The following is a 24,813-nucleotide window of genomic DNA, read 5'->3' as shown; positions in this document are numbered from 1 at the left end:
TTTTTTTTTTTTTTTTTTTTTACAGGAAATCAAGAAAACGTGTTTCATACATTTCTGAGATCATCACTGTAACTTCCCAGCTCTTTTGGGTGGACTCCTCTTATATGATTCATATATAATCCCTCTAGTTTTAAGATTATGCCGAGAAGAAGGGCCTAACTTTACTTGACGTACCCTCAGCAGTTTCAACAGTCTCGGGACCAGAATCCTGTTCAGGCTTGCTAGCAGGGAGCTTGGCTTTAGTATCGTCGCTGCCTGGTTTAGCTGCTGTATCTGGTTTAACAGCTGCACCAGGTCTCCCCCTACAGGAGGAAAAGTGTAATGCAAGTCACGAAACAAAAAAAACAAATAAATAAAAATCCTTTATGAAGACTGCATTGAAACGCAAGAAACAGTTCTCTTCATTGTGATGATGGTGCAGGTTTTTTGTGAAATCAAACTTTGAACTGGTGTAACTCTGAACTGCTACATTTATGTTGCCTACATAGATTTATGTTGTATACATAAATGCACCTTACACGGGTAATTTTGCAGAGTGGTCACAGCTTATCAATAACAATGAATTAGACTAAACGTACAGAACTCTTCACATTTATTGGAACCCCTGGTAAAGATGAGTAAACGTCCTTGTAACGATTATATCATTTATTGGAGCAATATAACCTCACACTGAGCCTCTGGTATTGTAATTTTTCAAAATCACACAACATAATTATTGGTACCAATTGAAAGACCAAGTCACGATTCATTATAATTTTCTTTCTTTATTTATTTCTTTATTTGGACAGAGACCACCAGATTTTGATTAAATTATTTTCAACCTTTGAGTAAGCAGGAAGTCCCTTCAGATGGATGTTGATCTTGTTTTTGTTTTTGTTTTTTTCTACGAGTCCAGGACGCCATGCATACATTCACAAGGCTGGAATAAAAACATATTCAGTATTTATTTTTGCCACCTGTTGCAGTTACCCTACCTCAAAATAAACACAATGTCCTTTTTCATTTTTAAAAGCAGCTCAAAGAAAGCGTCCCATGTTCCATGCCACATTGATTCACCTGGGAAACAGGAAGCCTTAAAATCAACTTAAAAACCTAAGGCATGAATACAACAAAAAGATTCAGTTACATATATTTTTCAGGAATTGCTTGGTGAGCCAATAATGTTAGTGCCTGTTTTATTAAAGTACATAATTGAATCATTTCCCCAAAGAATGAACGTTCTTAATTGAATTTCTCAGTTTAAAATTATATGTCACAGTTGTAGCAGAATAAATTATTTATTCATTCATATTGAGAGGTAGCTAAAAGTGTTGCATACACACACCACAAACACCTACATGGAAAAATAAAGTTATAACTTACTTGACTGGAGGAATTCTAGCTGGAGGCTGAAGCACCTTCCCTCCTCTGACGGGGGCTGGGGGGGCAGCCGGCGGAGGTCTGGACACAGGGGCCCGTCCCTGAATCGGACCGCCTCTGCCCAGCTTGGCATCCCTGACTTGCACGGTCTTGCAAGCTGGAGCTTGGGCTGGTTGAGGGCCGGCCTGCGCGGCTGCCTTCTTGTTTTTAACCTCCAGGTGCTGCTGCCACCACTTCTGTTCTGTGCAGATAGAACATTTACTTTGAGCTACAGCAAGTGTAGCAGCCAGTCCATTTGAGAAGAAAAGAGCTGATTGTTATAAGTGATGATTTATTAAAATCATCTGTGTCATCAACCAACATAAGAGTTAGACAAGAACAAATAACTGTGGCTACAGTCGTTCTCACCATGCGTTGTTATGCATAGCCTATTACAGAAGTACAGTTCTTTTCATTCAGATTTTTCCATAAACACTTCAAATTACTCAAATATACTTTAAACCCGGTTACTAACCGAGTTGCTTTTTGTTCTTATTTTTCTGTTTTGCTGTTAACCTTCTCTGTGTATTTCGGTGAACCTTTTCATCTAGGACTGTGTTCTGCTTCCACAGCAGAACACGTTCACAAGAAAGTGACCAAAAACATTCCTCAGTGGCAACTATAATAAACACGGGTAACTTTACTCAGTTGTCCTTTACAGCAAGTGTTAAAGCTACAGTATGTAACATTTATAAAATATATATATATATTTTGCAAATTTATTGAAACTGTCACTATGTCTTCTCAGTATGGTATGAGAAAGATAATCTGTGAAAATTCGAGCTCCTTGGCCCTCTCCCAGTGCCCCCCAGTCCTAACTACAAACAACCAATCAGAGCCAGGAGGCGGGTCTTAGCGCAGTCAATCACAATCTCCTGTGGCTCATCCTCTCCACCTTGCCCCCTGCTGCACTGCAGCTAGCATAGCATGTTGTGGATGCTCAGGATGGTCAGCATGACCACTGATGACGGCAGATAAACAGTTTTCCTGTAACGGTAAGTTGTTTCTCCACCATTAGGACATTTAGCAGCGAGTACATAAGATTGATTGACAGCGGTAAGACCCTCCTCCTGGCCCTGATTGGTTGTTTTAGGTTGGGAGCAGTGGATTTCTTCACACAAAAACTTCAGCTCACGACGAAGGTGGAAGAGGTTGATCTTTTCACAGGTTACCTGTCTCATAAACTGTCACAATTATATACATATATGTTTATAAAAGTTACACACTGTAGCTTTATTCTGTGGAATCTTAGCCGTACTGTCTGTGATTTATTTCTCCTAAAGGTGGGAGGTGTGGACTCACTGCCCAACGGTTCAGGTGGATCTCCACTCAGAGGTTTGTCTTCCAGCTCGATGCTGGCCTGGAAGCTGAGGCGGGCGTCGCTCAGGACCTCATTTGACCTGTCTGAGTTTGGGTTGCTATCGTACTGAGCCAGCTGGGCCACTCCGAGGTGACACAGAGCTCGGCTGTCCCGCGGAGAGGTGATCACCGCCAGCTGGCACGTCTGCGTAGGGTGGGAGGAAACGTCATGACTCATGTCCGAGCTCTGGTGACCATTAACCATAGATACACGAGAAATCCTAAAGAGTCCTGAACTCTTACTCTCTCCTGCATGTCCAGCAGCTCCTGGCAAGGAGAGATGGTGGTCAGGCGGATGAGAGCGGTGAGGGCCTGGCACCTCTTCGCCACCAGGGCCTGCGTGTCGACGGCCGCCTTTGCCTGCTGCTCGCCCTGCTGGATCAGTCTCTGCAGCAGGGCGAAGTGAGCATCCAGCAGCACCCACTCCAGCTGCCTGCTCGCCTCGCTGCGACACACAAACTGACTCACGCTCCGGGCAGCCAGCGCCGCTACGCTGAAGTATTTCAGAACAAGGGCAGAAAAAGATTTTTTTTCTTTTCTTTTTTATTGTTCATAGCACAAACTTCAATGAATTTTGTTTGGGAAGCTACGTGATAGACCAAAACCAAGTACATTATAACTATGAAGAGATAGAAAAAATATTCATCATCTTCAACTTGTATTTATTTATTTTTTGTTGTTTACAAATTTAAATCTGAACAGTGTGGAGTGCATGTGAATTCAGCCTCCTAAGAGAGTGATTAATGGTTGATGTCAGGGTGCATCAGCGTCTTACTGTTTTGTGAAAGAAAGCAAAAATATATTCAAACTACATTGCAAGAACACAAAATGCTACCAAGTACTTTTTCATAAAAAGTCAACGTGTAGCTTCAGTCATCAAGGCAGACGGTAAATTACTGAGTCATCAGAAATCAGAAGTGCAGCCCGCAGATGACAGAGGTTCTAAAAACAAAACCTATGACATCTGCAGCAGATGCCACAAAACTGTGTGCAGGAGTTGCACCAAACAAAGAGAAGCAATCTGCTCCACCTACGAGTTGTAAATAATTGTATAAACCTAATTCTAAGTAGTGTAGACACACTGCAAAAACACAAAAGGTTAGCAAGTGTTTCCGGTCTAGTTTCTGGTGTTGATACCTTGAATTGAAACAAAACTAACTTACAAGTAACCTTTCAGGAAGATGGAGAAGCTTGTTTTAAGTGAATAATTCCTTCATATTGAAGAAGTTATAATTAAATGTGAAATAATCTACCAGTGGAGCTAGAAACTTTTCCCTCAATATTAAAGAATTAATTATTTAAAACAAGCTCATATATCCTGCAAAAAAAAAGAAAGTTACTTGTAAGTTACTTCTCTCTTATTCCAAATGTTATTTGCCAAAAATAGACCAAAAATACTCAATGTAGTACGCTGACAACATGCTGGTTAAAACAGCAAGAATTTGGCAGGTGACCATGGCAACCGGTGACACTAAAGGCAGACCATCCACAAACAAATTATGCCTAAACTTTGTAGAATCACACCTCAGCTTTTCCTGTCCATTGCCAGGTTGCAAATCTACAGACTGAAAGGGTAAAGGGGGCCAAATACAAAAGCACAATACATTGCTTTGTCTTGTATTTGCTAAAAAAAAAAAAGTTAAATAACCATAATTATCCACAACTTTATGTTGATCTATAGCATAAAAACAATACGACATGTGGAAAAGCTCACATGCAGAGCGCTGCTCAGAGTGTCTCCGTACGTTAACCTACATGTGGTACACCTGCTCAGGAGTCATGGACTTCTCAGACAACGTGGCCTTCTGCTGCAGCTGCCCCAGGGTGAGAAGCCCTCGCAGAAACTGTGGATTCAGGCTGGACAGAGGGTCGAATGGATCCTGGTTCTCCTGACTGCAGAGGAAGTCAGGAAGCAAGAAATACACGTGGAATTTACAAATAAAAAAAACAAAACAAAAAAAAACTTCCTATTCTCCCTCCCGCAGGCCCGAACAGAACATCCTGATACATTACACATGCTGTCATGACCTCACACTTTTCCCTCTCTCACTCGAAAGCATCCACCTCCGCCATGCACTCAAACAAAACACACACTTAACGAACCTCTCGCTGCAGCGTTGGCTGACAAAGTGCTCCAGTCCCTGATGTAAGAACAGTGCAGCCTCCTTCTCCGTGCCCTCGCCGGCTTTCTGCTCCTGCTGCAGCAGAGCCAGCCCTGTAAAGAATCTGAAAAAAACAAATCAATGCTTAAGACAAGTGGAGATTTTAGATGTAGCACTTTCCAAAAGTATTCGGGCTGAAAGGTTTAATCCAAAGCAAAACAACCACAATTTACATGTGCGGACAATTAGTAGGTGACTATATTTCAAGTGCCATACACTCTCCTAGACAGTAATGTATTATGCCAGTTGGGTCTTTCATTGTCTTTTATGCCCATGTTCGAAATAGAGCTTAGTAATTTAGATGTTAGAGCTCCAGGAGAATGCTGTTTGTTGCTGCAGTTACTCCGTTTTCTTTTGTTTTTGTTTTTTCTCTTTCTGCAGGTGTAGAGGCAGACTCATCGGGTGTTTGCTCGTGTTCTCTCGATGCTCTCGAAAAGAGAACGATGCAATCATCACGATGAAGGAAAGGAAGGAAAATGTGGCTTAATTGCAACATTGTTATTGAAACAACCGACATTGATGCATTGATGTTGTATTTTCCAGCTTCCAGCTCCTAAGATATAATCCATACTCTCACCCTTAAGTTTCTTTCATGAAATCTTCACTTTCCCTCTGTATCTAGAAGTGTGAGCTTCAAACCTGCTCTTACACACACACACACTCACACACACACATACACACACACGCACTTGATCCCATACGTGAATGTGAGCGCTGACCTGAGTGTGGGGTTCAGCGGGCGCAGCGCCAGCCCGGTCTGGACGTGCTGCAAAGCCTCTTTGCTTCTCCCCTGCAGCAGCAGGAGTCTCCCTATGTGGAGGCTGAACTCCCAGCTGTCCGGGCTCAGGGACCAGGCGTCCAGGTACTTCATGAGGGATCGATACATGTAGCTCTCCTCGTCTTGCATCACTATGTTGCGATCCTGCAACAACAGTCTCCCAAGTCATTCATAGACTGCCATTAAGATCACAGAAAAAGCTAAAGAGGAGGAGTTGGAATGGGAATATTTGGACAGTGGTTGAACTAGTTAAAGGGGCAGTGCTGTGTTTTCCAGGCAATTAGTGCCATTTCTTAAAACAAAGAAAGTAACTGTGTTAATTTTAGTTGTAAAAAAAAATTGTTTTTTTTTTGATTTTTGCTTTAAAAAAATTTGACTTTGTAATTTAAAGCCTTGAAATTGGGCCTCCGTCGCTTTAAGAACTCCTGCTCTTTCTGAAGCGCCACCTTCAGGAAACCATCACAACATCACTCCTCCTTTAATCCTTATGTAACATTTTAACCTGCATTGCACTGAGAAGTAGCTCCTATAATGAGCTAAGCAGGTGTTTGCTAATTGCTGTTGGCTAGTCTGAAGGAGCTGAATGGCGGAGTTGTGGGAAAGGGCAGCTCTGAAGAGGAGCTGCGCCTAGAAAGGCGGGGCTAGTTCCACCCAGGCGTTTTGGGCAGCTGAATGGTTGCCACGGGAGATTAAAGGATTTTTAAAACATGCGTGAAAGAATCAAAGCGACACTCCAGGTATGATTCTGATGAGGGAATAATATCAAAACATAATGAGAAGCTCAAACAAGTTGATTTTACATAATACTGCCTCTTTAAAATAACTACAAAAAGGAAGTTGTGCAGGTACATTTGAGAAGTTGCTGCAGCAACAAAAATGACTTTAATGTGTAGACCAGTAAAAATACAACATCACGTCTGTACATTCTGGCGAATCTGTAAAAAACTCAAAATGCATTTCGGTTCTCATATCTCAGGTTTTACACCCTGAGCTACAAGAAGAGTGATTTGTATCTGTGTTTTTCTCATTTTGTTCCTTCTAATATTTGTTACCACGGCAACACCTGATGATTTTTAGAGTTGTAAAAGTCAGATGGGGTTTACCTTGGCAGCATGCTTGGACAGCCAGAGGTAAAGGGTCTGCACATAGTCTGACTTGCTGAACTGTCCCTGGTCTTTCAGCTGGTGATACTCCTTATCCAAGGCCTGCAGCTGGTTCTCCACGGAGGGCATGCCATGGAAGCCATGCAGCTTACACACAGCCAGGATGTCGTCCTGATGGGCCGAAGACTTGGCCTCACTTATTTCATCTTTGTCCTTATCAGCCTAGAGAAGACGAAATGAAAAAAAAAGAAGAGTTAATCATGTTTGTCTGCTTATATATAGCTCAGCACAAATATTTGAATCATGAGATTGAGCTTCATAGCACAACTAAAACTTAAAAAATTGATCAGACATGGACTAAATGGTAGCAGTTTAAAATCTAAATAACACGGTTTTATGTTAAGAAAAGAAAAAAAAAAAATCCAAATAAATACCTTTTTCGGAGAGCCGTAAACCTGGGTGGTGTTGTGGTGCTCCTCCAAAACGAGACCCAGCAGAAAGTGGAGTTTGGCATTTTTGGGACTGAGGGCGATAGCTGATGCATAATAAGCAGCCGCCTCGTCCAGGCGGTGCAGCAGAGCGTCCACGTTCTCACTCCTGAACCGCTCGCCTGCAGAAAGGGTTAAAAAAAACAACCAGATGTTAAGGTGCTTTCTACAACTAACAAAATTAAAAGTGTGATGTATTTTCTTCTAGTTCTATGTGAGCCTCTTGAGTCAGTACTTCTGGATCACTTAGTGCTGACGTTACTAGATGGGAGTCTGAATTAGAACCGATTTTCAGGTATTTCTGCTGATTTCTCTATTGGATTTGGGTCCTCAGTAGACTTTTTCAATTCAATTCCATTTGAGTGCATTTCTAAAAAAAGGAAAAAAAGAAAGGTATATGATTTTATTCTCTATAGTATTTTCCTGATAATGTCATAGTAAACCTTGTGACTTCAGTTTTGTAATTCCTTGCCATATTTGGGAACATACTATAGTTTAAAAGCTTACAGAATACGAAGCATAAACACATTTTAACATATTTAATGTGTTTAAGTAGCATGACACAGCCTTTTTGTTTTGCAGCAATACGACCCCGGCGGGGTTAAACTGAGCTTCTCTTTAAGCCACTCAGCCTTTTAAAAACAAAAAGCTGCTGCTGCTGCTTACGCTTTAAGAGGTCTGTCTCTCTTTCTCTCTCTCTCGCTGAATCTGCTGCTATTTCTCTGCTCAGTTTCAGCGACTCCTATTCGGTCATCTGGGATCAGCCTAAAATGTCGCTTCTGTGAGTCATCAAACAATTAACGAGGCGAACATAGCTGTAGAAGAAAAAAACAGAAAAGAAAAAAAGAAAAGGATCCCGAGCGGTAACTAGAGTCCCTGGCACATTAGACGAAAGAGGACGTCTTGGAGGCGACCACAAATGGGCCCATTTGCATGTATTTTTTAATAGCTGCGGCTGAGATGACCTGAACGAGGGCTCGAGTGTGTGAACCCGGCCAGTAAAACGGGAGGTTTTAGTGCAGTTTCTGTAAATCTATTCTGCCTCTGATGTGCTTTTCCGTTGAGATTAAACTGCAGAAATTATTCTTGCTATATAAACGTAAAAACATACTGTGGAATATTGGAGAATATTTTATATCATTTCTGCTGCATTTGCATTTATTGCGGTGAGAAAGTAAAAAAAAAAAAGAATTAAGAACTGAGTTTAACAGGTGTTTAGATGAATCTGTTCCAGCCACAGAGTGACACAGATCTGACTGATTGACACCCAACATTGATCCCAACATTGGTATTTACATCATATAGCTTGCAGCCCTCTGTCTTTGTCTTTTACCTTTGTGACTAGAGTGTTATCTGATCCCAGATAAGTGGGGCAGGTGTATTTTGTAACCATGTTCTGAAATATACGCCCTGTTATTCCTTTTAATAAATGAAAAAAAACCTGCATTTTGCAGTTAGTTAGTTTGCAGTTTGTTAGTGGTTTTTTTTATTTTTTATTCTCACGGTCAAGAACTGTAATCAGACAGTTGATAAGGGATCAGTAATTTTACAATATCACTGAATGTGCCATGAATTTACTGTGAAAACCTAAGATTCCATTTAAATAACACAATTCATATTAAACACATGTAAATGTAGCATTTTCAATCATTTATACTTTTTGTTTATCATAGTTTTCACATTTTTATTTAGTAATCCGGGGCAAGATAAGAGAACATCCTACTCAGGCAGGACACATCATCTAAATCAGGTAAGAAAACAAGAAAACACAAGATGTGAAAAAAAAAATTTACCCCTCCATCAGTTTTTGTTTTTTTGTCGCAGTTAAACTTTTCAGGCCATCAAAACCTACACAAACCAACCTGGTCACCAAGCACCAGGTGACTGAGTTTACATTTCATAGAAAGCTCGGTTAAATTTCAGACAAGCCTGGAGACTGACAGACCTGTAGAATCAAGACAAAACTACATAAGTAGGACTTTAGGTAAAACGTACCTGATTTGAGCAGGTGTTCCCTGTGGTGTTTCAGATGCTCCTCAGCCTGAGCACACAGGCTATCCACAGTGTTCTCCTCTTGTGCCATTTGGAGGTTTTTCTCCCAGTTACGCACCTGTAGAAAACAAACGACACAGGCTAAGCCGTCAACGCTAAAAACCAAGCAGAGTTACACAAGGANTTTCTTTATTTGGACAGAGACCACCAGATTTTGATTAAATTATTTTCAACCTTTGAGTAAGCAGGAAGTCCCTTCAGATGGATGTTGATCTTGTTTTTGTTTTTGTTTTTTTCTACGAGTCCAGGACGCCATGCATACATTCACAAGGCTGGAATAAAAACATATTCAGTATTTATTTTTGCCACCTGTTGCAGTTACCCTACCTCAAAATAAACACAATGTCCTTTTTCATTTTTAAAAGCAGCTCAAAGAAAGCGTCCCATGTTCCATGCCACATTGATTCACCTGGGAAACAGGAAGCCTTAAAATCAACTTAAAAACCTAAGGCATGAATACAACAAAAAGATTCAGTTACATATATTTTTCAGGAATTGCTTGGTGAGCCAATAATGTTAGTGCCTGTTTTATTAAAGTACATAATTGAATCATTTCCCCAAAGAATGAACGTTCTTAATTGAATTTCTCAGTTTAAAATTATATGTCACAGTTGTAGCAGAATAAATTATTTATTCATTCATATTGAGAGGTAGCTAAAAGTGTTGCATACACACACCACAAACACCTACATGGAAAAATAAAGTTATAACTTACTTGACTGGAGGAATTCTAGCTGGAGGCTGAAGCACCTTCCCTCCTCTGACGGGGGCTGGGGGGGCAGCCGGCGGAGGTCTGGACACAGGGGCCCGTCCCTGAATCGGACCGCCTCTGCCCAGCTTGGCATCCCTGACTTGCACGGTCTTGCAAGCTGGAGCTTGGGCTGGTTGAGGGCCGGCCTGCGCGGCTGCCTTCTTGTTTTTAACCTCCAGGTGCTGCTGCCACCACTTCTGTTCTGTGCAGATAGAACATTTACTTTGAGCTACAGCAAGTGTAGCAGCCAGTCCATTTGAGAAGAAAAGAGCTGATTGTTATAAGTGATGATTTATTAAAATCATCTGTGTCATCAACCAACATAAGAGTTAGACAAGAACAAATAACTGTGGCTACAGTCGTTCTCACCATGCGTTGTTATGCATAGCCTATTACAGAAGTACAGTTCTTTTCATTCAGATTTTTCCATAAACACTTCAAATTACTCAAATATACTTTAAACCCGGTTACTAACCGAGTTGCTTTTTGTTCTTATTTTTCTGTTTTGCTGTTAACCTTCTCTGTGTATTTCGGTGAACCTTTTCATCTAGGACTGTGTTCTGCTTCCACAGCAGAACACGTTCACAAGAAAGTGACCAAAAACATTCCTCAGTGGCAACTATAATAAACACGGGTAACTTTACTCAGTTGTCCTTTACAGCAAGTGTTAAAGCTACAGTATGTAACATTTATAAAATATATATATATATTTTGCAAATTTATTGAAACTGTCACTATGTCTTCTCAGTATGGTATGAGAAAGATAATCTGTGAAAATTCGAGCTCCTTGGCCCTCTCCCAGTGCCCCCCAGTCCTAACTACAAACAACCAATCAGAGCCAGGAGGCGGGTCTTAGCGCAGTCAATCACAATCTCCTGTGGCTCATCCTCTCCACCTTGCCCCCTGCTGCACTGCAGCTAGCATAGCATGTTGTGGATGCTCAGGATGGTCAGCATGACCACTGATGACGGCAGATAAACAGTTTTCCTGTAACGGTAAGTTGTTTCTCCACCATTAGGACATTTAGCAGCGAGTACATAAGATTGATTGACAGCGGTAAGACCCTCCTCCTGGCCCTGATTGGTTGTTTTAGGTTGGGAGCAGTGGATTTCTTCACACAAAAACTTCAGCTCACGACGAAGGTGGAAGAGGTTGATCTTTTCACAGGTTACCTGTCTCATAAACTGTCACAATTATATACATATATGTTTATAAAAGTTACACACTGTAGCTTTATTCTGTGGAATCTTAGCCGTACTGTCTGTGATTTATTTCTCCTAAAGGTGGGAGGTGTGGACTCACTGCCCAACGGTTCAGGTGGATCTCCACTCAGAGGTTTGTCTTCCAGCTCGATGCTGGCCTGGAAGCTGAGGCGGGCGTCGCTCAGGACCTCATTTGACCTGTCTGAGTTTGGGTTGCTATCGTACTGAGCCAGCTGGGCCACTCCGAGGTGACACAGAGCTCGGCTGTCCCGCGGAGAGGTGATCACCGCCAGCTGGCACGTCTGCGTAGGGTGGGAGGAAACGTCATGACTCATGTCCGAGCTCTGGTGACCATTAACCATAGATACACGAGAAATCCTAAAGAGTCCTGAACTCTTACTCTCTCCTGCATGTCCAGCAGCTCCTGGCAAGGAGAGATGGTGGTCAGGCGGATGAGAGCGGTGAGGGCCTGGCACCTCTTCGCCACCAGGGCCTGCGTGTCGACGGCCGCCTTTGCCTGCTGCTCGCCCTGCTGGATCAGTCTCTGCAGCAGGGCGAAGTGAGCATCCAGCAGCACCCACTCCAGCTGCCTGCTCGCCTCGCTGCGACACACAAACTGACTCACGCTCCGGGCAGCCAGCGCCGCTACGCTGAAGTATTTCAGAACAAGGGCAGAAAAAGATTTTTTTTCTTTTCTTTTTTATTGTTCATAGCACAAACTTCAATGAATTTTGTTTGGGAAGCTACGTGATAGACCAAAACCAAGTACATTATAACTATGAAGAGATAGAAAAAATATTCATCATCTTCAACTTGTATTTATTTATTTTTTGTTGTTTACAAATTTAAATCTGAACAGTGTGGAGTGCATGTGAATTCAGCCTCCTAAGAGAGTGATTAATGGTTGATGTCAGGGTGCATCAGCGTCTTACTGTTTTGTGAAAGAAAGCAAAAATATATTCAAACTACATTGCAAGAACACAAAATGCTACCAAGTACTTTTTCATAAAAAGTCAACGTGTAGCTTCAGTCATCAAGGCAGACGGTAAATTACTGAGTCATCAGAAATCAGAAGTGCAGCCCGCAGATGACAGAGGTTCTAAAAACAAAACCTATGACATCTGCAGCAGATGCCACAAAACTGTGTGCAGGAGTTGCACAGAGCAAAGAGAAGCGATCTGCTCCACCTACGAGTTGTAAATAATTGTATTAACCTAATTCTAAGTAGTGTAGACACACTGCAAAAACACAAAAGGTTAGCAAGTGTTTCCGGTCTAGTTTCTGGTGTTGATACCTTGAATTGAAACAAAACTAACTTACAAGTAACCTTTCAGGAAGATGGAGAAGCTTGTTTTAAGTGAATAATTCCTTCATATTGAAGAAGTTATAATTAAATGTGAAATAATCTACCAGTGGAGCTAGAAACTTTTCCCTCAATATTAAAGAATTAATTATTTAAAACAAGCTCATATATCCTGCAAAAAAAAAGAAAGTTACTTGTAAGTTACTTCTCTCTTATTCCAAATGTTATTTGCCAAAAATAGACCAAAAATACTCAATGTAGTACGCTGACAACATGCTGGTTAAAACAGCAAGAATTTGGCAGGTGACCATGGCAACCGGTGACACTAAAGGCAGACCATCCACAAACAAATTATGCCTAAACTTTGTAGAATCACACCTCAGCTTTTCCTGTCCATTGCCAGGTTGCAAATCTACAGACTGAAAGGGTAAAGGGGGCCAAATACAAAAGCACAATACATTGCTTTGTCTTGTATTTGCTAAAAAAAAAAAAGTTAAATAACCATAATTATCCACAACTTTATGTTGATCTATAGCATAAAAACAATACGACATGTGGAAAAGCTCACATGCAGAGCGCTGCTCAGAGTGTCTCCGTACGTTAACCTACATGTGGTACACCTGCTCAGGAGTCATGGACTTCTCAGACAACGTGGCCTTCTGCTGCAGCTGCCCCAGGGTGAGAAGCCCTCGCAGAAACTGTGGATTCAGGCTGGACAGAGGGTCGAATGGATCCTGGTTCTCCTGACTGCAGAGGAAGTCAGGAAGCAAGAAATACACGTGGAATTTACAAATAAAAAAAACAAAACAAAAAAAAACTTCCTATTCTCCCTCCCGCAGGCCCGAACAGAACATCCTGATACATTACACATGCTGTCATGACCTCACACTTTTCCCTCTCTCACTCGAAAGCATCCACCTCCGCCATGCACTCAAACAAAACACACACTTAACGAACCTCTCGCTGCAGCGTTGGCTGACAAAGTGCTCCAGTCCCTGATGTAAGAACAGTGCAGCCTCCTTCTCCGTGCCCTCGCCGGCTTTCTGCTCCTGCTGCAGCAGAGCCAGCCCTGTAAAGAATCTGAAAAAAACAAATCAATGCTTAAGACAAGTGGAGATTTTAGATGTAGCACTTTCCAAAAGTATTCGGGCTGAAAGGTTTAATCCAAAGCAAAACAACCACAATTTACATGTGCGGACAATTAGTAGGTGACTATATTTCAAGTGCCATACACTCTCCTAGACAGTAATGTATTATGCCAGTTGGGTCTTTCATTGTCTTTTATGCCCATGTTCGAAATAGAGCTTAGTAATTTAGATGTTAGAGCTCCAGGAGAATGCTGTTTGTTGCTGCAGTTACTCCGTTTTCTTTTGTTTTTGTTTTTTCTCTTTCTGCAGGTGTAGAGGCAGACTCATCGGGTGTTTGCTCGTGTTCTCTCGATGCTCTCGAAAAGAGAACGATGCAATCATCACGATGAAGGAAAGGAAGGAAAATGTGGCTTAATTGCAACATTGTTATTGAAACAACCGACATTGATGCATTGATGTTGTATTTTCCAGCTTCCAGCTCCTAAGATATAATCCATACTCTCACCCTTAAGTTTCTTTCATGAAATCTTCACTTTCCCTCTGTATCTAGAAGTGTGAGCTTCAAACCTGCTCTTACACACACACACACTCACACACACACATACACACACACGCACTTGATCCCATACGTGAATGTGAGCGCTGACCTGAGTGTGGGGTTCAGCGGGCGCAGCGCCAGCCCGGTCTGGACGTGCTGCAAAGCCTCTTTGCTTCTCCCCTGCAGCAGCAGGAGTCTCCCTATGTGGAGGCTGAACTCCCAGCTGTCCGGGCTCAGGGACCAGGCGTCCAGGTACTTCATGAGGGATCGATACATGTAGCTCTCCTCGTCTTGCATCACTATGTTGCGATCCTGCAACAACAGTCTCCCAAGTCATTCATAGACTGCCATTAAGATCACAGAAAAAGCTAAAGAGGAGGAGTTGGAATGGGAATATTTGGACAGTGGTTGAACTAGTTAAAGGGGCAGTGCTGTGTTTTCCAGGCAATTAGTGCCATTTCTTAAAACAAAGAAAGTAACTGTGTTAATTTTAGTTGTAAAAAAAAATTGTTTTTTTTTTGATTTTTGCTTTAAAAAAATTTGACTTTGTAATTTAAAGCCTTGAAATTGGGCCTCCGTCGCTTTAAGAACTCCTGCTCTTTCTGAAGCGCCACCTTCAGGAAACCATCACAACATCACTCCTCCTTTAATCCTTATGTAACATTTTAACCTGCATTGCACTGAGAAGTAGCTCCTATAATGAGCTAAGCAGGTGTTTGCTAATTGCTGTTGGCTAGTCTGAAGGAGCTGAATGGCGGAGTTGTGGGAAAGGGCAGCTCTGAAGAGGAGCTGCGCCTAGAAAGGCGGGGCTAGTTCCACCCAGGCGTTTTGGGCAGCTGAATGGTTGCCACGGGAGATTAAAGGATTTTTAAAACATGCGTGAAAGAATCAAAGCGACACTCCAGGTATGATTCTGATGAGGGAATAATATCAAAACATAATGAGAAGCTCAAACAAGTTGATTTTACATAATACTGCCTCTTTAAAATAACTACAAAAAGGAAGTTGTGCAGGTACATTTGAGAAGTTGCTGCAGCAACAAAAATGACTTTAATGTGTAGACCAGTAAAAATACAACATCACGTCTGTACATTCTGGCGAATCTGTAAAAAACTCAAAATGCATTTCGGTTCTCATATCTCAGGTTTTACACCCTGAGCTACAAGAAGAGTGATTTGTATCTGTGTTTTTCTCATTTTGTTCCTTCTAATATTTGTTACCACGGCAACACCTGATGATTTTTAGAGTTGTAAAAGTCAGATGGGGTTTACCTTGGCAGCATGCTTGGACAGCCAGAGGTAAAGGGTCTGCACATAGTCTGACTTGCTGAACTGTCCCTGGTCTTTCAGCTGGTGATACTCCTTATCCAAGGCCTGCAGCTGGTTCTCCACGGAGGGCATGCCATGGAAGCCATGCAGCTTACACACAGCCAGGATGTCGTCCTGATGGGCCGAAGACTTGGCCTCACTTATTTCATCTTTGTCCTTATCAGCCTAGAGAAGACGAAATGAAAAAAAAAGAAGAGTTAATCATGTTTGTCTGCTTATATATAGCTCAGCACAAATATTTGAATCATGAGATTGAGCTTCATAGCACAACTAAAACTTAAAAAATTGATCAGACATGGACTAAATGGTAGCAGTTTAAAATCTAAATAACACGGTTTTATGTTAAGAAAAGAAAAAAAAAAAATCCAAATAAATACCTTTTTCGGAGAGCCGTAAACCTGGGTGGTGTTGTGGTGCTCCTCCAAAACGAGACCCAGCAGAAAGTGGAGTTTGGCATTTTTGGGACTGAGGGCGATAGCTGATGCATAATAAGCAGCCGCCTCGTCCAGGCGGTGCAGCAGAGCGTCCACGTTCTCACTCCTGAACCGCTCGCCTGCAGAAAGGGTTAAAAAAAACAACCAGATGTTAAGGTGCTTTCTACAACTAACAAAATTAAAAGTGTGATGTATTTTCTTCTAGTTCTATGTGAGCCTCTTGAGTCAGTACTTCTGGATCACTTAGTGCTGACGTTACTAGATGGGAGTCTGAATTAGAACCGATTTTCAGGTATTTCTGCTGATTTCTCTATTGGATTTGGGTCCTCAGTAGACTTTTTCAATTCAATTCCATTTGAGTGCATTTCTAAAAAAAGGAAAAAAAGAAAGGTATATGATTTTATTCTCTATAGTATTTTCCTGATAATGTCATAGTAAACCTTGTGACTTCAGTTTTGTAATTCCTTGCCATATTTGGGAACATACTATAGTTTAAAAGCTTACAGAATACGAAGCATAAACACATTTTAACATATTTAATGTGTTTAAGTAGCATGACACAGCCTTTTTGTTTTGCAGCAATACGACCCCGGCGGGGTTAAACTGAGCTTCTCTTTAAGCCACTCAGCCTTTTAAAAACAAAAAGCTGCTGCTGCTGCTTACGCTTTAAGAGGTCTGTCTCTCTTTCTCTCTCTCTCGCTGAATCTGCTGCTATTTCTCTGCTCAGTTTCAGCGACTCCTATTCGGTCATCTGGGATCAGCCTAAAATGTCGCTTCTGTGAGTCATCAAACAATTAACGAGGCGAACATAGCTGTAGAAGAAAAAAACAGAAAAGAAAAAAAGAAAAGGATCCCGAGCGGTAACTAGAGTCCCTGGCACATTAGACGAAAGAGGACGTCTTGGAGGCGACCACAAATGGGCCCATTTGCATGTATTTTTTAATAGCTGCGGCTGAGATGACCTGAACGAGGGCTCGAGTGTGTGAACCCGGCCAGTAAAACGGGAGGTTTTAGTGCAGTTTCTGTAAATCTATTCTGCCTCTGATGTGCTTTTCCGTTGAGATTAAACTGCAGAAATTATTCTTGCTATATAAACGTAAAAACATACTGTGGAATATTGGAGAATATTTTATATCATTTCTGCTGCATTTGCATTTATTGCGGTGAGAAAGTAAAAAAAAAAAAGAATTAAGAACTGAGTTTAACAGGTGTTTAGATGAATCTGTTCCAGCCACAGAGTGACACAGATCTGACTGATTGACACCCAACATTGATCCCAACATTGGTATTTACATCATATAGCTTGCAGCCCTCTGTCTTTGTCTTTTACCTTTGTGACTAGAGTGTTATCTGATCCCAGTTAACACAGGTGTATTTTGTAACCATGTTCTGAAATATACGCCCTGTTATTCCTTTTAATAAATGAAAAAAAACCTGCATTTTGCAGTTAGTTAGTTTGCAGTTTGTTAGTGGTTTTTTTTATTTTTTATTCTCACGGTCAAGAACTGTAATCAGACAGTTGATAAGGGATCAGTAATTTTACAATATCACTGAATGTGCCATGAATTTATTGTGAAAACCTAAGATTCAATTTAAATATCACAATTCATATTAAACACATGTAAATGTAGCATTTTCAATCATTTATACTTTTTGTTTATCATAGTTTTCACATTTTTATTTAGTAATCCGGGGCAAGATAAGAGAACATCCTACTCAGGCAGGACACATCATCTAAATCAGGTAAGAAAACAAGAAAACACAAGATGTGAAAAAAAAAATTTACCCCTCCATCAGTTTTTGTTTTTTTGTCGCAGTTAAACTTTTCAGGCCATCAAAACCTACACAAACCAACCTGGTCACCAAGCACCAGGTGACTGAGTTTACATTTCATAGAAAGCTCGGTTAAATTTCAGACAAGCCTGGAGACTGACAGACCTGTAGAATCAAGACAAAACTACATGAGTAGGACCTTAGGTAAAACGTACCTGATTTGAGCAGGTGTTCCCTGTGGTGTTTCAGATGCTCCTCAGCCAGAGCACACAGGTTATCTACAGTGTTCTCCTCTTGTGCCATTTGGAGGTTTTTCTCCCAGTTACGCACCTGTAGAAAACAAACGACACAGGCTAAGCCGTCAACGCTAAAAACCAAGCAGAGTTACACAAGGAGCCGATGATGATGACTTTGATCCAGCATGTGGACGTAAGGAATGTGGTAAAGGTCATCTATAAAAATCACAAACTTTGTGGGGACAGTTTGGGGATGACCACTTCCTGTTCTATTATGACTATTGGTGCACAAAGCAGGGACAAAGCAGGGGACAGCGGACCGTTTTTAGGATGAATTAGACACTGCAAACCTCACCTTCCTGTCCAGCGTCAGTGTCTGACCTCACAAATGGATGAATGGTTAAATTATTCAAGCAGTAAAACTCCAGACTATAAATATACATTTCAGTGAAATCTGTGGAGTGTAAACAAGAAAGCAAGAGATAATTACCGTACAAACATGCTTTGTCTCTATCTCCAAACCTGCAGGTGTTGCAAAGTGCTCCTTATACCACTTGGTCTCTATGACGTCCTGGAAGAGCAGGCACTGATTTTACTAATATTGAAGACTGACAAAAACATCACGGCAGATTCAAACATTTAAAGACGTAGACATCAACAACTCATTTCATAGCCGCACACAGCAAATGTTGCTTTAGCATTGAGAAGCTGTCAGAGGAACTCTGACTTGTAAATAAAGGATGAGCAAGAGTCAAGGTCGACGACAACCGCTGAACTCTGCTTCATCTTTCATCTTAACCTTTGCATCCAGCTCCCCGGTGGGTTTGTGTGGACAGTCCAGGGCGTGCGACCCGAGCTCTGATAGCTGCATCACGCTGTCACATCCTATCAAGGCAACATAAAAACATAAAAGGCGAAAATAAAACCACAGAAACTGGAAGTTGTAGACACAACTCTAGGGGTGTGTGTAAACCTTTTACTTAACTTTACAGAATTAACTTGCGTCAGTATAAGTAACCGGGTGCTACGCGTTTAGTTAAGTAATAATATCCCTTTTATTAGCGCAAACTAATCTTTGCCTGCACTACCACCAGGAAACATGATATCATAGGTTGGGTGAAGAGAAGTTAGAGAGAGCACCTAGCACATCAATAATGCTGTTATTCAAGCACCTGTAACAAGTAGAGCTTCTCTCCAGAGTGGAATAAGAACATCAATCTTTAAGGATCCAAGAAGTGACAGTCAACACTTTCTTTAGCATATTTACTGTTCCTAAAAGTCCCTAGTGTGAAGTTCTTCTTTACTGTTGCTCAAACCATATTCAGCCGCAGGTTTAAATAAATCTTTTTATGGAATTTGAGGCTTCAAAGTTGTACCTCGGTAACGAAAGAAGCAGTGGATCGGAGCTGCTGACATCGTTTTGTCAAGGTCCAGTTCAGAGACCTTCCAGCCGTCTCCCAGAACGGAACCGGTAAACGGGTCGACCTTTGACCGTCGGGCCAGCATCTCGATGTAAGGTCTTGAGAAGATGCTCTTCGGTTCACTGCAAAGTAGTGTGACAATCACCTGTAAGTATTGATATTTGGATGCATGGCCTGCTTTGTGTAGCTCCTAATTTAATTTTGGCTGGATTTTTAGTTGGACTTTTTGCTAGAATTGGTAGAGATCATTGCATGGCCCATAGATTTTCACTAATTGGAGCTAATGGGTTTGGGGAACTGTGATGGACTGTCCAGAGGCAGCAGCATCCCTACCGACCCCAATGGGATAAGGGTGTAAGAAAATGGATGGATGGATGGATGGATGGATGGATAGTTGGTTGGGTGGTTGGTTGGTTGGTTGGTTGGTTGGTTGGTTGGTTGGTCAATGATTGAGATATTTTGGCCTCAGTAACAAGATGAAATGTTTGGATGAGTCAAGATGAGGCTTTTAGACTCTAAAACATTAGACCTTCGACATAGCACAAAAAAGTTTTTTCTTTGACGTAACAATAATTCTTGGCAATAATTGAAAGCCTTGTTTGTTTCCACTAAGTGGTGCTACGTTTGTAGCAAAAATGATTTTGTGGCTAAGTTGAGTATTTGGGTTTTGCTGGATTTTGAGGAAAATCCTCTTTATCAAAGTAAAACTGCTTTTGGTGAAGTTAGTGAGATGGTGTGGCGGAGCATCTCCCACACTGGAAAAACAGGGCGAAAATCTAAAATGAATTAAACTCCTGCTTATAAAATTCAGATACATTTTAAGGGCCACCTCAGCTCACTTTTGCACTGATAGCAAATGAAGCACTTCTTTGTGAAAATTTTCTGAATGAATGAAACTCGTATCTGGCTCAGGTCTCACCTCTGGTGGACAGACACAGGTCTGTACAGAGCGCTGAGGGACACGGGGCATTCATATTCCACCTGATGCTTCCCCTCAGAGAAGGTCACAGCCACGGGAATCAGCTCCCGCGTCACACACACTGTGTACACCTGCAAAAGTGAGACGGCCATTATTTAATGATAAACACAGCAGAGCCTCATGAAACTTTAATGGCCCTAACAAAGTACACCCAGAAATTTAGCTTATGTTTTCTTATTTTTTAATGGGGAGCAACTTCAAAAGGAGGGAGACTTTAAATTGAACAGATTTTTTTAAAGTATGATTTAGGGGTTCATAAGGTAAATGGCAGCAATTTGAAAATAAATATACACTGAAACCAGTATACTAACTGCACATTAGATATTGAACGATCTACAAAAACACTTTTGTACCTGCGTAACACTGCCATCTGCTGAGCAGACAGAGATCTCCACCAAGGTGTCTCCAAAATGTAGTAAGACAGTTTGAGAGTCGCTATTACCATTTACTGCAACTTTAATAAGGCTGTCTGGAACCTTGGTTTGAACTGTCACTAAATTACAGTGAAATGGGACAAAACCTGCAGGAAAATAAACCAGGACAGTTAGTTTTACAGTGAAATAGAAATAAACTAATAATAATAATAATAATAATAATAATATTAAGCTACTTTTTAGTTATTTTATGAATGAATCTGGACACAAATTAAAATGAAGGAGCATACAGCAGGTCTGATGAGAATAATAAAGTTTCTACTCACTGCTGTATTCGTGGACTTTGGTAGCAAAAGCTGGGTGAAGTGGAATATCCCCTTCCAGAGAAAGTTCACTGAGCTCCGCGACCTTTGCTGACAGCTTAGTGATGTCCAAACTGTATTTCTTCACTGTCCCATCTTCGGCAACCACTTCGATTTCCACTCTGTTTATCCCCTCCTTCAGTTTAACAGTGCTGGAACGATCACCAGTCAGCTGCAACACAAGAAACCCCAAAACTAAAATAGAAAGAATTGTCTTTAAGAATAATAGTACTGATAATAATAATAATAATAATAATAATAATAATAATAATAATAATAATAATAATAATAATAATAAATGAATTTAAGTTTGTTTAGAGTAACACTCACAATGCTGTATGATGCTTCACAATCACTGGTGCTCAGGCCCAGAGTCACTTCGTTGACACTGCTCTCCACTGTCACTTTGTAGTCTGTAACCTGTGGTGAGAAGGCTGGCTGGAGCTTCCCAACAGAGATAGTGAGCTTCTCCAAATCACAGTTGTCCATGGCTCAATCCTTCTCTGTCTATGAGGACTGTAACGACGGCAAAACTATGGCTCTTCTCTTTTACACATAATGACGTTCCTGGTTGCCAAGGCAACCGCAGCACCTCTGTCAGGTTTACCAAATATATCTTCTTCGAAAACGACTGTCTTCTTTCACTCACCTTGCCGGAACTTTTTTCCTTGAATGAGATTCTTGAATGAAATCTTATAAATAAATTTAATTTAATTACTAAAGTAAAGTTAGCCAAATGGCTAAATGCTTTAGAGTGGCTGGAAAACGCGAAGCAAGAATACAGCTACCAGCTAATAAGTCTAATAATAACCACTTAAGCTAATGTAAATAACGTAGTTGCAAAAAAAAAAAAAAGTGTAAAGCAGCGATTAAAACAGCGACTCTCCCAAACGCCAGGGGGCAGGAGAGAAAGTAAAACCGGTTACACGTTATTATTCACTTCCTGTTCGAAGGTTAAAACGTGAAGCATCTTGAAAAGGTAAATACAACACTTTCTGTAATGCCTAATGAACCACCAATAGACTCCGTTTACATTTAGCTGTTGTAATCCTTTTTCTTTTTTCTACTTTGTTTTTTATTATTATTATTATTTTTATCATTAAAACGTGTATCCCCCTTTAGCTGCGTTTGGTAACTAGCAACGTAGCTAGCCGGGACAGAGCATTGCTTCCTGTCTGTTAAAGTTACTTTATAGAGCTACAGCTGGGATTTCTGAACGTTTTGGGACTTGTTTATTTGTAGAAAAATGGCCGAGGGAGCAGCAACCGAGGACTACCCGCAGGAGATAGACGAACAGCTGACCACGTTCGATTCCTCGGTGAATGCGGTGAAAACCATGCTGGAGAAGCTGATGTCCATGTCCAGAAACGACCTGATGCAGAAGGTGACGCTTGTTGCTTCTTTGTTGAGACGAAAAACACAGTACAACGCATAAACTCTGAGCTAGTTTTTAAATCTGTTGAATTTAGCACTTCAAGCTTTGAGATAAACATTGTAACCTCTGCAATGTCGATCTACGAAAATTACATTTTAGCTGAAAATTCCCTGATTCTGACTTCTTTCTGTATGTGCACGTTTTTTGGGTGCAATAACTGTAATGACTGTTATAAAATCATCATTGCAGCTGGATCCTTTGGAGCAAGCCAAGCTGGACCTGATGTCTGTCTATACTCTTAATTCATTGTTCTGGAGTAAGTTATTCATTCATTTATATTGATAAATGTATTCATCATGATGTTGACTTGATAAATGCAAAACTAATGGCCTGTTTTGATTGAATATACATGTAAAAATAGCCCATTATATCTATGAAATATGAAGGGGAGGCTAAATAGCAATAACACACACACATATACACATATAAGAAACAGCGTTAACTTTCATAATTGTTTGCAGTGTATCTGGTGACAAAGGGAATAAACCCAAGAGAACATGGAATCAAGCAGGAGCTGGTATGTGCATCCTTTAACATTTTTAATATTTTCTCTGTATCCATGGCGATCTTCTCATCACAGTCCTTCTGTTTTCATTAGGAGCGCATAAGGACTTACATGAACAGAGTCAAAGAGATCACCGACAAGAAGAAAGCGGCGCGGCTAGACAAGGGAGCCGCTTCGCGTTTCTTGAGGAACGCCCTTTTTGATCCCGACGACAAAGAGTTAAAAAAAGCTGCACCCAAGAAGCCAGCGGATGCTCCCTCTGAAGCTCCTCAGAGAAAACGCCCCAAACAGAGCTGAGCCTGAGGAAGAGCTGCTCAGTCTGCTCTCATTGCGTGATTTTCCTGAAGGATACAGAAGCAAATGATCAAACTGCTAAGATGAAGTCGAGAGATGGCAAATATTTGTCTCACTTTAGTGGAGTTTGTTTGGAATTCATCTCTTGGATGTCAATCGTCTAATCTTTACCAGCTGTTTTAGAGATAAACAAAATGCTAATTCATCTGCTCGGCTTGTCGAGTTGTGCTGCTGTTGAGACGTTACTTTAGATCTCTTTGGTTACTATGGACAGCTTCTCTTTAGTTTGAAGTGAATTCTATGAACACACTTCAAATATATGTATATTTTTTTAATTCTTCTGTTCATTGTTGGTTGTTTTTTATTCATTAATTATTTTTCCTGTATTGGTTAAAATAATTTTTCTTTTCCTTCATGTGATCTGAAGAGACGAACTCTTTTAAAAAAGATTTGTCATTGTGTTTCGGGTGCTTGTGTTGTGCTTTTTGCCCCACATGTTTATTCATTTCTGAAGTCTCCAAATAATACAAGAAAATAATGTAATTCAATCAGATCAAGTGTTTGTAATTACTTTAAGGTTTTCGTATTTTATATTTAGGGCAAGCAGTTTCCTGTCAGTGGCAACATGAATGCCTTAAAGATGATTTTACAACATACAGTTGAGCCCCAAACTATTCATATTGCATCCAAATAAGAATTTAATGCATATTGCTTTAATGTCACCAACGTGTTCCTCTTAGACTTTATAACTTTGTAGTTGTTCAGCCTGAATTTGATGGTAACCTGTAGAGGGAGCTAAAGATTAGAGTGATGACAAAGAGGCCTTCTGGTCTCAAACACTTGGAGCTCAGTGCAAAACATAAAATTATAGGGAAAAAAACAGAACATGCTAAAAGCTAGTAAGCGATTCCACAAGTGGTTTGATTCTTGTTAGCGGTTTTCAGATAATACCCGAGAAGTTTTTTTAGTTTTTCAAAATTATACTCCATTGTTTTCTAATGAGTAATTGCAGGGAAATATTGGAAAATTGTGAAGTATATTGATTATGATTAGTGCACATTTTCCTCTTTCTTTGTTACACACACGCTCTCTTAAACCTTTTGGTGAGCTTTAATATCTCAGGTGCTATAAAATGTCTCAGATGTTCCAATTCAACAAATGCATTATTTATGTGAAAAGCGTAACATTTGCAATGCAGCGCATTAAAAAGTTGATTGCAACACTGCACACACTGATAGACAATTATGACTCAATATACTGAGCATATCTAGTATGCTGATTTACTTAGTACACTAGATAATAAATTAGTATATTAATTTACTATCTCCATTCCTCGCAACTGTGCTGAAGTTCTGTTCTATTTTAATGTAATTTTTCAGAACCTGTATTTTAAGATGTAATAGTTCAAGGGATGTTAGACGTTTGCCATTATACTGTGGCTATATTTAGC

The 24,813-nt window shown here is 40.7% G+C and overlaps 3 protein-coding genes across 5 annotated transcripts in view; 1 reads left to right on the top strand and 2 right to left on the bottom strand.

Annotated features, from left to right (window-relative positions):
* The window catches only part of LOC107836129 (uncharacterized), an 11,293-nt gene extending 1,892 nt beyond the window's left edge, over positions 1–9,401 (bottom strand). The window contains exons 1-10 of the mRNA XM_016671033.1: positions 9,284–9,401; positions 7,235–7,410; positions 6,801–7,022; positions 5,639–5,841; positions 4,861–4,983; positions 4,513–4,650; positions 3,001–3,250; positions 2,701–2,902; positions 1,363–1,600; positions 175–302 (exon numbers count right to left, since the gene is read on the bottom strand). Of these exons, the coding sequence (XP_016526519.1) occupies positions 175–302; positions 1,363–1,600; positions 2,701–2,902; positions 3,001–3,250; positions 4,513–4,650; positions 4,861–4,983; positions 5,639–5,841; positions 6,801–7,022; positions 7,235–7,410; positions 9,284–9,371 (1,768 nt within the window). The 5' untranslated portion in view covers positions 9,372–9,401. The remainder of the gene's footprint in view (positions 1–174; positions 303–1,362; positions 1,601–2,700; positions 2,903–3,000; positions 3,251–4,512; positions 4,651–4,860; positions 4,984–5,638; positions 5,842–6,800; positions 7,023–7,234; positions 7,411–9,283) is intronic.
* A 626-nt stretch (positions 9,402–10,027) lies between these two features.
* Positions 10,028–21,938, bottom strand: LOC103137469 (uncharacterized). Its single transcript, XM_016671034.1, has 16 exons — positions 21,460–21,938; positions 21,094–21,301; positions 20,747–20,913; positions 20,334–20,464; positions 19,370–19,536; positions 18,793–18,878; positions 18,484–18,564; positions 17,973–18,087; positions 15,928–16,103; positions 15,494–15,715; positions 14,332–14,534; positions 13,554–13,676; positions 13,206–13,343; positions 11,694–11,943; positions 11,394–11,595; positions 10,028–10,293 (listed from the first exon to the last, which is right to left on the bottom strand). The coding sequence occupies exons 1-16, from the start codon at positions 21,616–21,618 to the stop codon at positions 10,052–10,054; spliced, it is 2,670 nt and encodes an 889-aa protein (XP_016526520.1). The 5' UTR covers positions 21,619–21,938; the 3' UTR covers positions 10,028–10,051.
* A 78-nt stretch (positions 21,939–22,016) lies between these two features.
* c1d (C1D nuclear receptor corepressor) overlaps positions 22,017–24,813 on the top strand; it is a 23,003-nt gene continuing 20,206 nt past the window's right edge. Inside the window, exons 1-5 of one of the 3 annotated variants that reach the window (XR_001661980.1) lie at positions 22,017–22,108; positions 22,372–22,513; positions 22,754–22,820; positions 23,026–23,081; positions 23,163–23,451. Coding sequence is in view for 2 of the 3 variants with exons in the window: in XM_007551089.2 (XP_007551151.1) it covers positions 22,376–22,513; positions 22,754–22,820; positions 23,026–23,081; positions 23,163–23,366 (465 nt within the window). In the remaining variant the exon portion in view is untranslated. Of the gene's footprint in view, positions 22,109–22,369; positions 22,514–22,753; positions 22,821–23,025; positions 23,082–23,162; positions 23,914–24,813 lie in introns of those variants that run through there. The other 2 variants (XM_007551089.2, XM_016671035.1) reach the window with 2 other exon arrangements.

Source organism: Poecilia formosa, unplaced genomic scaffold, assembly GCF_000485575.1.
Source record: "Poecilia formosa unplaced genomic scaffold, Poecilia_formosa-5.1.2 Scaffold40, whole genome shotgun sequence".
Classification (NCBI taxonomy): domain Eukaryota; kingdom Metazoa; phylum Chordata; class Actinopteri; order Cyprinodontiformes; family Poeciliidae; genus Poecilia; species Poecilia formosa.
The sequence above is the reverse complement of the archived record's forward strand: the minus strand, read 5'-3'. Positions and strand labels throughout refer to the sequence as shown.

Bases quoted from the DNA above. Each gene is read 5' to 3' on its own strand.
- LOC103137469 (XM_016671034.1), bottom strand. From the start codon at position 21,618: ATGGACAACTGTGATTTGGAGAAGCTCACTATCTCTGTTGGGAAGCTC. The intron at 19,537-20,333 runs GTGAGACCTGAG...ACTACTTTGCAG, and splicing joins CCTGTGTCTGTCCACCAGAG to TGAACCGAAGAGCATCTTCT. The intron at 13,677-14,331 runs GTCAGCGCTCAC...TGTTTTTTTCAG, and splicing joins CCGCTGAACCCCACACTCAG to ATTCTTTACAGGGCTGGCTC.